This window comes from Mobula birostris, chromosome 14 (assembly GCF_030028105.1).
Source record: "Mobula birostris isolate sMobBir1 chromosome 14, sMobBir1.hap1, whole genome shotgun sequence".
NCBI lineage: Eukaryota > Metazoa > Chordata > Chondrichthyes > Myliobatiformes > Myliobatidae > Mobula > Mobula birostris.
Window position 1 is genome coordinate 81867959 of NC_092383.1, and position 12153 is coordinate 81880111.

Genomic DNA, 12153 nt, shown 5'->3' on the forward strand with positions numbered 1-12153 from the left:
AAAACTAATGGCCGTACCTCAAAGTTTCACATCACTACATGTTCTGGTAGATTAGTGTCAATGTTAAAAATCTGCTGTAAGAACAGAATGGAAAACATAATTGCACTAGCTTTAAAGAGGAAACAGACTTGGAACTAAACAGAGAGATGGGTGAAAGAGGTTCGCAGTTCACTTTGTTTTCTGAGAAGTCAGGTACCGTAAACACCTGGATGGAGAAGGACTGACTCCGTGGGATGACTCCTTTTGCACTATAACAATTCTACACCATGAAAACTGGTATTAAACAGATTTACCCCCTTTGACGCCAAACCATAAATGTCAATCTTGAGATAAAGCTGCTGTCAAAGTTTCTATCGCGTAGGTATGAAAGAAAAGATTCATGGATCCTTTATAACTAAAACTATTATAGAATTTGGAAGAAGACAAAGAAAAATGATTTAATGATATATAAGCGATGATTTAATTGAAAGGTTAAAAAAAAAGATTCGGAGGCTGAGTATCCTCTGGTTGACGGCTTCGTTTAGGAACAGAAACCGGAACCTTATGCGGTAGATGGTGTTCTCCGCGCAGGGGACCGCTTGTCAGGGTTGGACTTGCCGCCGAGGCCTAGCGAGTTCTGGCGCCGCTCTTTGCGTCGAGCCACGGAGGGTTGAGGAAGAAAAGAGCCGAAAGCGGCGGCTTCACGGAGAATGGACTGAAGGCAGTGGTCGCCCTCGGTGTGCCGGCAGAATCCGGTGCGGCGGCGTATTATCGGAGCGTGACCCAGTGCTGAAGCGGCGGCGGTCGGAGAGCGGGAGGCGGTCAGGATGAATTTGGAGCTTCTAGGTGAGCGAGGGGGTACGAAGGAGTGGGATGAGGAAATGAATTTGGGTATGAGTGGAAGTGAGGGACTGGGATTTAGTGGAGGGGATGGGGGCTGGAGTGGGAGTGGGAGTGGACGAGTATCGGGGCGGGAGAGTATGAAGGAGAGGAGAGGGATCAGAAGGAATTGAGGGGGTGTTTGGGAGGAGGAAGGGGAGAGGAATTGGAAATCGATGGGGTTTGAGTGAAGGGGATGGGCTTATTGACCTGAATTCTGGGTTTTCTTTCTTTCTTTTGATGCTGTCTGACTGGCTGAATTTGTGGTAGCGAGCATCCAGATGGGATGACTTAGTGACAGCCAAAATAAATTTGTAGGTTTGAGTTGTGTTAGGTAAGCAGTCAGTCTATAATGCAGCAAGTTGGATTAAATGCGAGTTGGGGAGGGGAAAGGAACAATGAAGTTGGGTTCCTTGGGTGGATGAGTAGGGAAGGGTACAGCAAGGCGAGAAGCAGCCAAGCAGTTGAGGAGGAATGTGACGGGAGCGGAGAAGCTGTCAAACAGAGGCAGGTAAGGAGGGGGCAAGGTGCTGTAGGGGATCTGCCGAGCTAGGCTAGAAGGGGAAAGGCAAGGGGAAGGGAACTCTCAAGGTGTGGAGGGAGTGAGGGGGCCAGCTACCAAGCAGGGGAATATGGAATGCTACCAGGTGGGGGTGGGGAAGGGGGCTGAGCCTACCAGAGAAGTGGGGAGGGGAGAAAGCTACCAACACTGGGGGAATTTGTGTGTGCACAAAAGTGTGGTGGGAGATGCTGCCAAGCTGAGGGGGGAGACTGGGAAGGATGTGTATGGGGTTGTGGGGATGGGGTGTAACAGCCATGTCAGAGGGGGTGGAGTAGGGGAGAAGTAGCCAAGGAGGGGAAGTGGGAATGAGCTGCCAAGTTGGTGGTGGTGCAACCAACTCTCTGCTGAGGAATTCAGTGAGTCAAGCAGCATCTGTGGGAAGAAAGCAATTGTTGACATTTTAGTTTGAAACCCTGCAGGAGTCCTGGTGCGGGATTTTGATCCAAAGCATCGCTAGTTCCTTTTCGCCCACTGATGCAGCTTGATTCACTGCATTCTTCCAGTGGATTATTTGTTGCTTCAGATTCTTACAGTGCCTATAAAAGGTATTCACCCCTCTTGGAAGTTTTCATATTTTTTTGTTTCGCAACATTGAATCGTAGTGGATATAATGTGGTTTTTTTGACACTGATTGACAGAAAAAGACTCTCTTGTGTCAAAATAAAAACAGATCTCTTCAAAATGATCTAAATTAATTACAAATATAAAATGCAAAATAATTGATGGCACAAGTATTCATCCCCCTTCAAGTCAGTATTTAGTAGATGCACCTTTGGAAGCAATTACAGCCTTGAGTCCATGTGGGTAGGTCCCTATCAGCTTTGCACATCTGGATGCTGCAGTTTTTCCCTATTCTTCTTCACAAAACTGCTCAAGCTTTGTCAGATTGCATGGGGATCGTGAGTGAACAGTCCTTTTCAAGTCCAGCCACAAATTTTCAATTGGATTGAGGTCTGGACTCCATCTCCTGACTTGTGCTTTTCAATAACCTTTTTGCGGAATTGCCTGGAGTGTTCTTTTCACAAGATCACAAGACAAAGGAGCAGAAGTAGGCCATTTGCCCCTTCGAGTCTGCTCCGCCACTCCACCATGAGCTAAACTATTCTCCCATCTAGTTCCAATTTCCGGCTTTTTCCCCATATCCCTTGATATCCTGACTAATTAGATGCCTATCAATCTCCTCCTTAAACACCCTCAATGATCGGGCCTCCACAGCTGTATGTGGTGACGAATTCCATAAATCCATGACCCTCTGGCTAAAAAAAGTTCTCCTCTTCTCTGTTTTAAATTGGTACCCTCTAATTCTAAAACTGTGGCCTCTTGTCCTGGACTCACCCACTTTTGTTTTCGTGATGTAGTGTTTGCTTGGATACTGACTCACCAGCAGCTGGACCTTCCAGATACAGGTGTTTTTTTTCTTGCTACAATCTATTGATATACCTTGACTGCACACAGATCTTCAAAAGCAGATCTCCATTTAACTAGTTATGTGACTTCTAAAACCATTTGGCTGCACAGGTGATGATTTGGTGTGTCATATTAAAGGAGGATGAATACTTACGCCATCAATTATTTTGTGTTTAATATTTGTAGTTAATTTAGATCACTTTGTAGAGATCTGTTTTCACTTTGACGTGGAAGAGTCTATTTCTTTTGATGGGTGTCCAAAGAGCCAAATTAAATCCACTGTGATTCAAAGTTTTAAAACAATAAAACATGAAAACTTCCAGGGCAGGTGAATAATTTTCATAGGCACTGTTTGTCTCTGTGCTTCAACTCCTAGCTAGTTTGATGAGGGGAAGATTGATTCAGGATTGGGGGTGGGGGGTGGTAGTCACTTTTGGATGAAGGGTTTCAGCCACGTCTGTGGACTAGATATATGGGATTGGTTGGCAGTTTGAAAGTTGCAGCTGAGAACCTGATCCCATGCTTGCCAGGCATCCAAATAAAGTCAGGATGGTCTAGAAATGGCAGGTGGTTGCTCAATTGTGAAACATTTATTTAGAATTATGAGAGACAGAATTATGGTAGATTGCCAGAGTCATTTTTCCCAGGGTGGAACTGTCAACTAGTAGAGAGTATAGGATTCAGGTGGCTGGGGAAAGTTTAAAGAATATTTAAGGCAAGATTTTTTTGTGCAGAGAGTGGTAGGTGCTTGAACACAATGTTAGGTATGATAGCAATATTTAAGAGTATTTAGACACATGAACAGGCAGGGAATAGAGCAGCAGTTCCCAACCTGGGGTCCATGGACTCCTTGCTTAGTCCGTGGTATAATATAGGTTGTGAACCCCTAGAATAGAGGGATACAGGCTGCATGCGGTGTGCAAGTGTGTGGGATTAGTTTAATTCAACACACTGTGCATAATTGATGTAAAATTTGATAGAAGTGTATCAAATCTTGGTGATTTTGGTTAAATGGAGAAACATTTCCTATTAGAACAAGATGGAAGAACGGTGCAGGTGTAAAATGATAGGTAAAAATCCACAGATGACATGAAGAATCCTTATGCAGAAACTAGGCGCCTTTGGTGATAGAAACGTTGACTGTGCTTCTTCCTATGGATGCTGTCTGGCCTGCTGCGTTCCACCAGCCTTTTGTGTGTTGCTTGAATTTCCAGCATCTGCAGATTTCCTCGTGTTTGCGCCTTTGGTGATCTGCCTGAATGTGAGATGGGTTCATTCTTGGCTGTGACTCTGAAAAGAGAATTAGATAGAACTTTGAAAGTTTAAAAAAAAAACTGCTGGATAGTTGAGAAAGAGCAGGGCAATGGAACTGAAATCTTTGTTCTGTGAAGAATTGGTACTGACTAGACGTGACATTTGACCTTCAGTACTGTTATGATTCTTGTGCTGATCGACGGTATCATAGCACTGCTGAATGTGACACTGAGCCAGCCATTGCAACCTATGCTAGGAAAAGTCTGCCAGGATACACATTTCCAAAAAGAAAAGTGAAAAGGTTCAAAAAGCAGTCTTGTGTGCTGGGGAGTTCTTTGCCAACTTTTTAGTTCCATGTTCAAAATTTCAGACCAATCTTTGAATAAATGGGAATTCTGCCACTGTGACTAAAGCTCCCCTGGACCCATCATATAACTGCAAAGAAAGCATGACTCCTTGGAAGCTGCGGAGATTCGCCATGATATCAAAACTTTGACAGACTTCTATAGATGTGTAGTGGAAAGTGTATTGACTGGTTGCATTACAGCCTGGTATGGGAACACCAATGCCACTGAACGGAAATTCCTACAAAAGATAGAGGATTCGACCCAGTACATCACAGGCAAAGCCTTCCCAACCATTGAGCCCATCTACATGAAATCTTGCCTTAGAAAAGTAGCATCCATTATCAAAGATCCTCACCACTCAGGCCATGCTCTTTTCTTGCTGCTGCCATCAGATTGAAAGTACAAGTGCCTTAGAACTCAGACTACCAGGTTCAAGAATACTTACTACCACTCAACCATCAGGCTCTTGAACAAAAGAGGATAATTACACTCATCTATTGAGATATTCCCCTGACCAATGATCTCACTTTAAAGACTCTTTATCTTATGTTATCGTTATTTATTTCTCCTGATTTATATTTCCATTTGCACAGTTTATTGTCTTCTATGCCCTACTTGATTTTTCATTGATCCTGTTTACAGTTACTATTCTATAGATTTGCTGAGTATGCCCGCAGGAAAATGTATCTCAGGGTTGTATGTGGTGACATGTATGGACTCTGATGATTTTACTTTAAAGTTTGAACTAAACAAATCTACTTGCTGACTGTGGATGGAGAACTAGCTGTGGATAGTAGCTTCATAAGTGTTGAATGTTATGGGCTTACTTGATTCTGGTTTGAGTTGAGTTTACAGTATTTTGTTTTTAAGTGATACTTAGCTGCAACATAGAAAATCCAGCCAGTAAAATTCAACTAAAAAGTTATCTATAAGAGGTGGACACATGCATTTATATATTCTTTATCGTAGCAAGTGAAGGAAAATTTGGCGTTTTGAGTTCCTCCACTGATGAAGGATTCCAGTATGTCTGCTGATTTGGTTATTCATAAACATTTTGTTTTATTTAATTGTTAAATTATTGAAGAATTCTTAACAAATAAAATCATACAACTAGAGGCCATCAGTCTCTAAAATTCCAACTCCTCTATGGATCAAATAAAATAGGATGAGGAATGGTGTACATGGGATTAGAGGATGAAACTTTGAGCTCAGATTTTCCACATCATGACTTCACAGTCACAGGAAATCCAGGAAAATGTTTTTTCCTTCCTCCATGGAGAAGGTATTCTTGCAACCTCCATGACTAGCAACCTGCACTGCCTGGAAATATCCCGTATTCGATTTTGGAAAGTTCAGAAAGGAATTGGACAAAATGTATGGGGCCATGTCAGAAGAACAGAAAAGTTATGGGTGCTTGTCTTTCAAAGAGGCAGCACTGCCATTGTGTGCCGAATGCCCCCATTTTATTTTATAAGTCAATAAGATGTAGGAGCAGAATTAGGCCATTTGGCCCACTCGAGTCTGCTCCGCCATTCAATCATGGCTGATCCTTTTCTTGTCTCCTCCTTAACTCCATTTCCCGGTCTTCTCCCCGTAACCTTTGTTGCCATGTCCAGTCAAGAACCTATCAGTCTCTGCCTTGAGTACACCCAATGACCTGGCCTCCACAGCTGAACGTGGCAACACATTCCACAAACTCACCACGCTCTGGCTAAAGAGATTTCTCCGCATCTCTGTTTTGAATGGATGCCCCTCTCTCCTGAAGCTGTGCCCTCTTGTCCTACACTCTCCCACTATGGAAAACATCCTTTCCACATCTACTCTGTCTTGGTCCTTCAACATTCGAAAGATTTCAATGAGTCCCCCCCCCCCCCCCCCAAACTTTCTAAATTCCAGCAAGTACAGATCCAGAGGCATCAAAGGTTCCTCATATGATAACCTTTTCATTCCTGGAATCATCCATGTGAACCTCCTCTGGACCCTCTCCAATGCTAGCGCATCTCTTCTAAGATGAGGAGCCCAAACCATTCACAGTACTCATTGTGAGGCCTCACCAGTGCTTCATAAAGCTTCAGCATCACATCCCTGCTCTTGTATTCTGGACCTCTTGAAATCAATGCTCACATTGCATTTGCCTTCCTCACCATAAGAAACCTAAAGATTAAGATGTTGGGGCAGAAAAGTATCTTTAAAGCTTGAAATCATGACAAAATCTAAGATCTATCATGTACACAGAATAAAGGTAAAAGCTGCTTGAATAATTGTCAGAGATGTGTCTTGGTATTTTAAATAATCTGTTTTCACTTTCTCTTTTTAAACAGAGTCCTTTGGACAGAACTATCCAGAGGTAAGCCTTTTTAATATGCTGTCTTTTGTTCTTGGCTGTCTTTTGTTTTAGTAATATAAACGCTTCCTGTAATTTGTGATTTTATTTGAGTAGATTGTTTACTATATTGGTGTGGAAGAAATGGGTTTCTATTCATAGTCACCATTCAGCAGTCCCACTACTGGGGAAAGGGAGCTGGCCCCTTGAGGTGGGCTGGAGTCAGGGTACTCATCAATCAAGTAAATGGTTCTAAAGATAAGGCTTTAAACTAAAAATTATATTTAAAGGTTCTAGTGAGGGGAAATAAAGAAAACAACACAGGTAAAAAAGAAAAGACAAGATGATAATGCGGGGCGATGGAATAGGTGTCAGAGTGTGTCAAGAAGGGCCAAAGCACACGAATGTGAGACTATAACCTCCATTTGGAGAAATGGCAACAAAATAGCATGCCCTTTGTCTCCAATGTTGCAAGACAAATAAGTTAGTGATACATATAGAAGTAATTTGGCACAGCCAAATATGATTTATTTGTGGAGACATGGTTGTAAATTGATCAAGGTTGGGGAAATAAATATACCAAGATAATTAACTTTTAGAAGACTTAGATAAAATGGATAGCAGGAAGGAATAGCCCTGATAATATACGACGGGATTAAGGTCAATGGAATCTTAGTCCAAAAACTAGTATTATTGTTACTGATGCAAGTAAACAGAAAAGACTGATGGGAATAAGACGGCGTTGGGGTGCTACAGTTAGTGCAGATGTCTCCCAGCTCCTGAGACCTGAGTTCAATTCTTATTTCCTGTGCTGTGTGGAGTTTCCATTTTTTTCTGCGACTGTTTGGATCTCTCTGGTTGATCTGCTTTCCTGCTACATACCAAAGACTTTCTGGTTGTTAAATGAAGGAGCTACTGATGTAAACTGTTCCTGAGGTAGGTGGGTAGTAGAAGAATTTGTCTGTGTGGGGTGGTTGATGGTCAATGCACATGCTTAAGAGAATAGGTTGTAAGAAAATAAGTGGGGGAATGGGGATTGACTAGGAATTACGTTGCTCTGAGACAGTATATCGTCTTGATGACCCAAGTAGCTGCCTCCTGTTTCATAAGGAAATCTGAAATATTGTTTAGTGTCCTTAAATATAACTTATAAATCAGAAAACTGGAAGAACAGGTAGCAAAATGAAAGTGGCACTGAGTTAAAAGGTCCTGATTTTATTGAATGCTTGAGTACTCCTGAAGGGCTGAATGACCTACTCTTGTTATCTTTTCATTTTGTTGTTTCACCTCTGTGATTGTTTTGATTCCTGTCATAGAATGAAACCCTTCCTTTCAGTAGGTATTTTAAAATAATTGCATTGGTTTGTACTTGAAGTTGGTAGTAAGTGTAGAACCACCCATGACTTGGCCCAAAAGAAGCACAGAACTAAAAGTTAGGATTTAAACCATATTTTGTCTCTGAATTTATGAATCTGGGCTGATTTTCTAGTACAGTAGAGCTGCCCAAAAACAAATATTGTGCATTGTTTCTCGTCCTCAGGATATCATAGGATGATTCTCACAATCCTTGACCCACACAAACTTTTTCAGCAGGCTACTGATTCTGTCTTCCCTGGCTGGCGTCTGAGGCTCTACTTGAATGTTTGGAACTTGGGCATCATGCTTGATCTTCCAACAGCATATTTCTCTACATCATCAAAACCACCCACTTTTACCTCGCTCCAAGGTTTTTAGTCACCTTCCTGCCTCAGTTCATTTACTGCTGAAAGATTGAGCTTGAATGTTTCAATAACCTCCTGAATTTTTCCCGTTGCATCCTCCTTAAGAATAAACTCATTCCGAATTCTCTGCACACCTGGACTATTGTTAGGTGCTGTTCACTTATCACTTTTGTGCTCAATGACTTGCAACAAACAATCTGCTAGAAGAGGTCAGCAGGGCAAGGAACAGTTGTGATAAGGAAAGAAGGGTCAAGATTTCAGGTTGATATCCTGCATCAGAACTGAGCGAAGAGGCAAAGTGGCCAGTATAATAAGGAGAAGGAGAGTGGTGAGAAAGGATTCTGAGGTGATTGGCGTACTGAGATGGAAGACAGGTAGCATCACCCCCCTCTGTCCCAACTCTCATTTCACCTGACCTTTTGTCAATGCAAGAAGCTCTTCAATTTCCTCCCTAGATCTCCAACCTAAAAAATACTTATTTGATCAGGTTTTCTCACCCACAATGTGCAAGTAACTTGGTTGAAGTTACCTTCTCCTTTGAAATCTCTTGCAGCATTTTAAAAATTAAATTGTAGCTGCTATGTAAATATAAGATTATTTTGATGTAAGTTATATTTCTCTCTGATGTGATTAAGTATATACTTTTAACATGTAGGAGGCAGATGGAACTCTGGACTGCATCAGCATGGCCCTCACCTGCACCTTTAACAGGTGGGGTACGCTGCTGGCTGTTGGTTGTAATGATGGACGCATCGTCATTTGGGACTTCCTGACAAGGGGAATCGCCAAGATCATCAGTGCGCACATACATCCAGTTTGCTCACTATGGTAATTTATTATTTATGTGGTGGATTCTCATGTATTTAACAAGTAATATGCATGTTGCAAAGCCCCAGATTCCTGGATTCAAGGGCTTGTCCTATGAAGAAGGATTGCCTTACATGGTCTGGAGTTTGGAAGGATGAGAAGTAAACTTTTTGAAATGTATAACATTTTGGTAAGTGCTGAGGCATTGGTTCCTTGAGCTTGAGAGAACTGTGAGTCCTGTGATGTTCCTTCAGAGGAAGGGATTGATCATTTAAGCCTGTGATAAGGAGAAATGTTTGCATGCAGAGCACTTTAAATATTTGGAATTCATTGCCTCTGGTCCACTGTGGGTGCTCAGTTTGTGAGTCTATTCACAGCTGAGATCAGTACATTTATTTTTGGGAGTCTCTCGGAATTGGAGGGTATAGAGGTAGTGCAATCAAGCAGCTAACACATAGGATTACCAATGGTCTTGCTGCATGACACAGTGGGGCCTTTGGACTGCTCCTGATTCTAACATTAGTTCCCACTTTTCACTTACCTTTATCTCGATTATAACCGGCTATTCGCACGTTGCCTCCTGACGAGATAATTCTGTGAACAATAAGCTACCAGAACACACATCAAAGTTGCTGGTGAACGCAGCAGGCCAGGCAGCATCTCTAGGAAGAGGTACAGTAAGGGTCGTGGCCTGAAATGTCGACTGTACCTCTTCCTAGACATGCTGCCTGGCCTGCTGCGTTCACCAGCAACTTTGATGTGTGTTGCTTGAATTTCCAGCATCTGCAGAATTCCTGTTGTAAGCTACCAGAACTGTGCTTTTCTCTTTGCTTGTTCATTCTTAATGTGCATTTCTATAACCTCTCCAATTGCTTTCACCTTCATGCAATATTTTCTGTTATCAATGCAATTAAATATTGGAACAAGGATGATGCATAATCTGCATTTTACAGAACCTATCGTTAATAGAGCATTATCCTTTCGTGCTCAGTTATTACAGTTTGGCTACTGTTAGAAGCATCTGTTGAACTAATCTTATGTATGTTTAAAAGTATAATAATTTTGTTAACAGCACCTGAGGAATTGTTTTAGTTTTGGCATTCATTACGTTGAGTCTTTGGAGGCTCATTGCTTTGGTTATGCACTGGACAGAGATTTTTCTACCTTTTCCCTTTACTAGAGATGATTACATTTTTATTTTGCCTCTGTTTTAATGTTCCATATTGTGACTGAATTTTTTAAAGGTACAATGGTTAATATTGGGATTATAAATAAAAGACAATGTACCTATGCCAAACAAAATATCGAGTTCTTATCTGCTTACTAATTAATAAATTCATAATTTATATCTTGCAGTTGGAGCCGAGATGGGCATAAATTAGTCAGTGCTTCCACTGATAACATCGTGTCCCTTTGGGACGTCCTGTCTGGAGACTGTGACCAAAGGTTCCGCTTTCCTTCGCCCGTTCTCAAAGTTCAGTTCCACCCTCGAGATCAGTAAGTATTCTAACAATTGAGACAGATTGTCATAAAGGTAAAAACTCTCACAGCCTGAAGCTGTAGAACTTCTTCGATACTGTGAAGATAAGATTTGAGATACGCTTTTCAAATATTTCTAAATTCCATGCCAGGCTGTGAAAGCCTGAGAATTAAAGTAATTTTCTTCAGTGTATAAAGGGTTTGGACTTTTTCAACTATTTCTTGATAATGTGGGGACAAATGTGGCATTAAATGGCAATAAATTAATAATAATTGGGCAATAGTATGGCAAGTGTGGAGTGATTATTTGAGTAATTATTTCTCTATCGTGCAAACTGTAGTAAGATTACTTCATCCATCTTCTCTCTGCTTATACTAGCTCTGAAAAGTTTTGCATTCCTCCAGTTACTCAAAATAGATGCTTTAGTTTTCTGCCTCCTTTTGTTCCTTGCATCCTTTGATAGTTCCTGATTCTGTTGTCCATTCTCTACTGGCTTGTGTGAGAAAGAAACTCTGAAGTATTCTGTATTCAGCTTTGGCTCAGCATCTCTCTTAATGTTCCGTGAAACTGCCACTGGAAAAAAAATTACCCTGGATGTTAGAACATGGAACAATACAGTCGGCCCTCCTTATCCGCGAGTTCTGCACGTGCGAATTCAACCCACCGCGAATCGAGAAAACCTGGAAGTGCTCTTCCAGCCCTTGTTGTTCGAACATGTACACTTTTTTTCTTGTCATTATTCCCTAAACAATGCAGTATTACAACTATTTTACATAGCATTTACATTGTATTGGGTATTATAAATAATCTAGAGATGAGTTAAAGTATACGGGAGGATGTGCATAGGTTATCGTGGATCGGGATTGATAAAAAACCGGAAGTTTTCTTACTAAGTAAGTCAGAACAGGTACATCTGGTATTATTTAGTGTCAGTTAGTCAAACGTTTGTCTTAGTATATATTTTACCTTTCTGTGCATATAAAACACTTAAGAAACATATGTTTCAGCACCGGGCTCAGGAATGGAAATTCCCGACTTCAATCCAGTGACAGACCGCTCCCAAGCGCGCTCTTCATCCGTGCCGGGTTGATGTACCTGGATCAAAAACCCAAAACCCCAAAACCCAATAATTAAACCACTGCTTTGCTAGTAATAATTGTAGCTTTCATTGGGGCAGAGCCTTTCTCACTTTATCCTTTAAAATTGTTCCAATCGTTGACCGACTGTAGCCTAACACTTTTCCAATGGCCAATGGCATTTCATCTCTTTCCGATCGCTTTATTATTTTCACTTTATTTTAAATCGTGATCGTGATTATTTTCGTGAACAGAAACACTGCGGATTCAGAGCTCTGCCACCGGGTCTTAATGTCCACTGCACTGAGACAGGTTAAA

The 12153-nt window shown here is 41.5% G+C and overlaps 1 protein-coding gene across 2 annotated transcripts in view; it reads left to right on the top strand.

The window, feature by feature from the left end:
- Positions 1–575: 575 nt before the first annotated feature.
- The window catches only part of rbbp5 (retinoblastoma binding protein 5), a 34428-nt gene continuing 22850 nt past the window's right edge, over positions 576–12153 (top strand). For both annotated transcript variants that reach the window (XM_072278767.1, XM_072278768.1), the window contains exons 1-4: positions 576–825; positions 6750–6775; positions 9128–9300; positions 10636–10776. In XM_072278767.1, coding sequence (XP_072134868.1) covers positions 807–825; positions 6750–6775; positions 9128–9300; positions 10636–10776 — 359 coding nt within the window. In that variant the 5' untranslated portion in view covers positions 576–806. The remainder of the gene's footprint in view (positions 826–6749; positions 6776–9127; positions 9301–10635; positions 10777–12153) is intronic.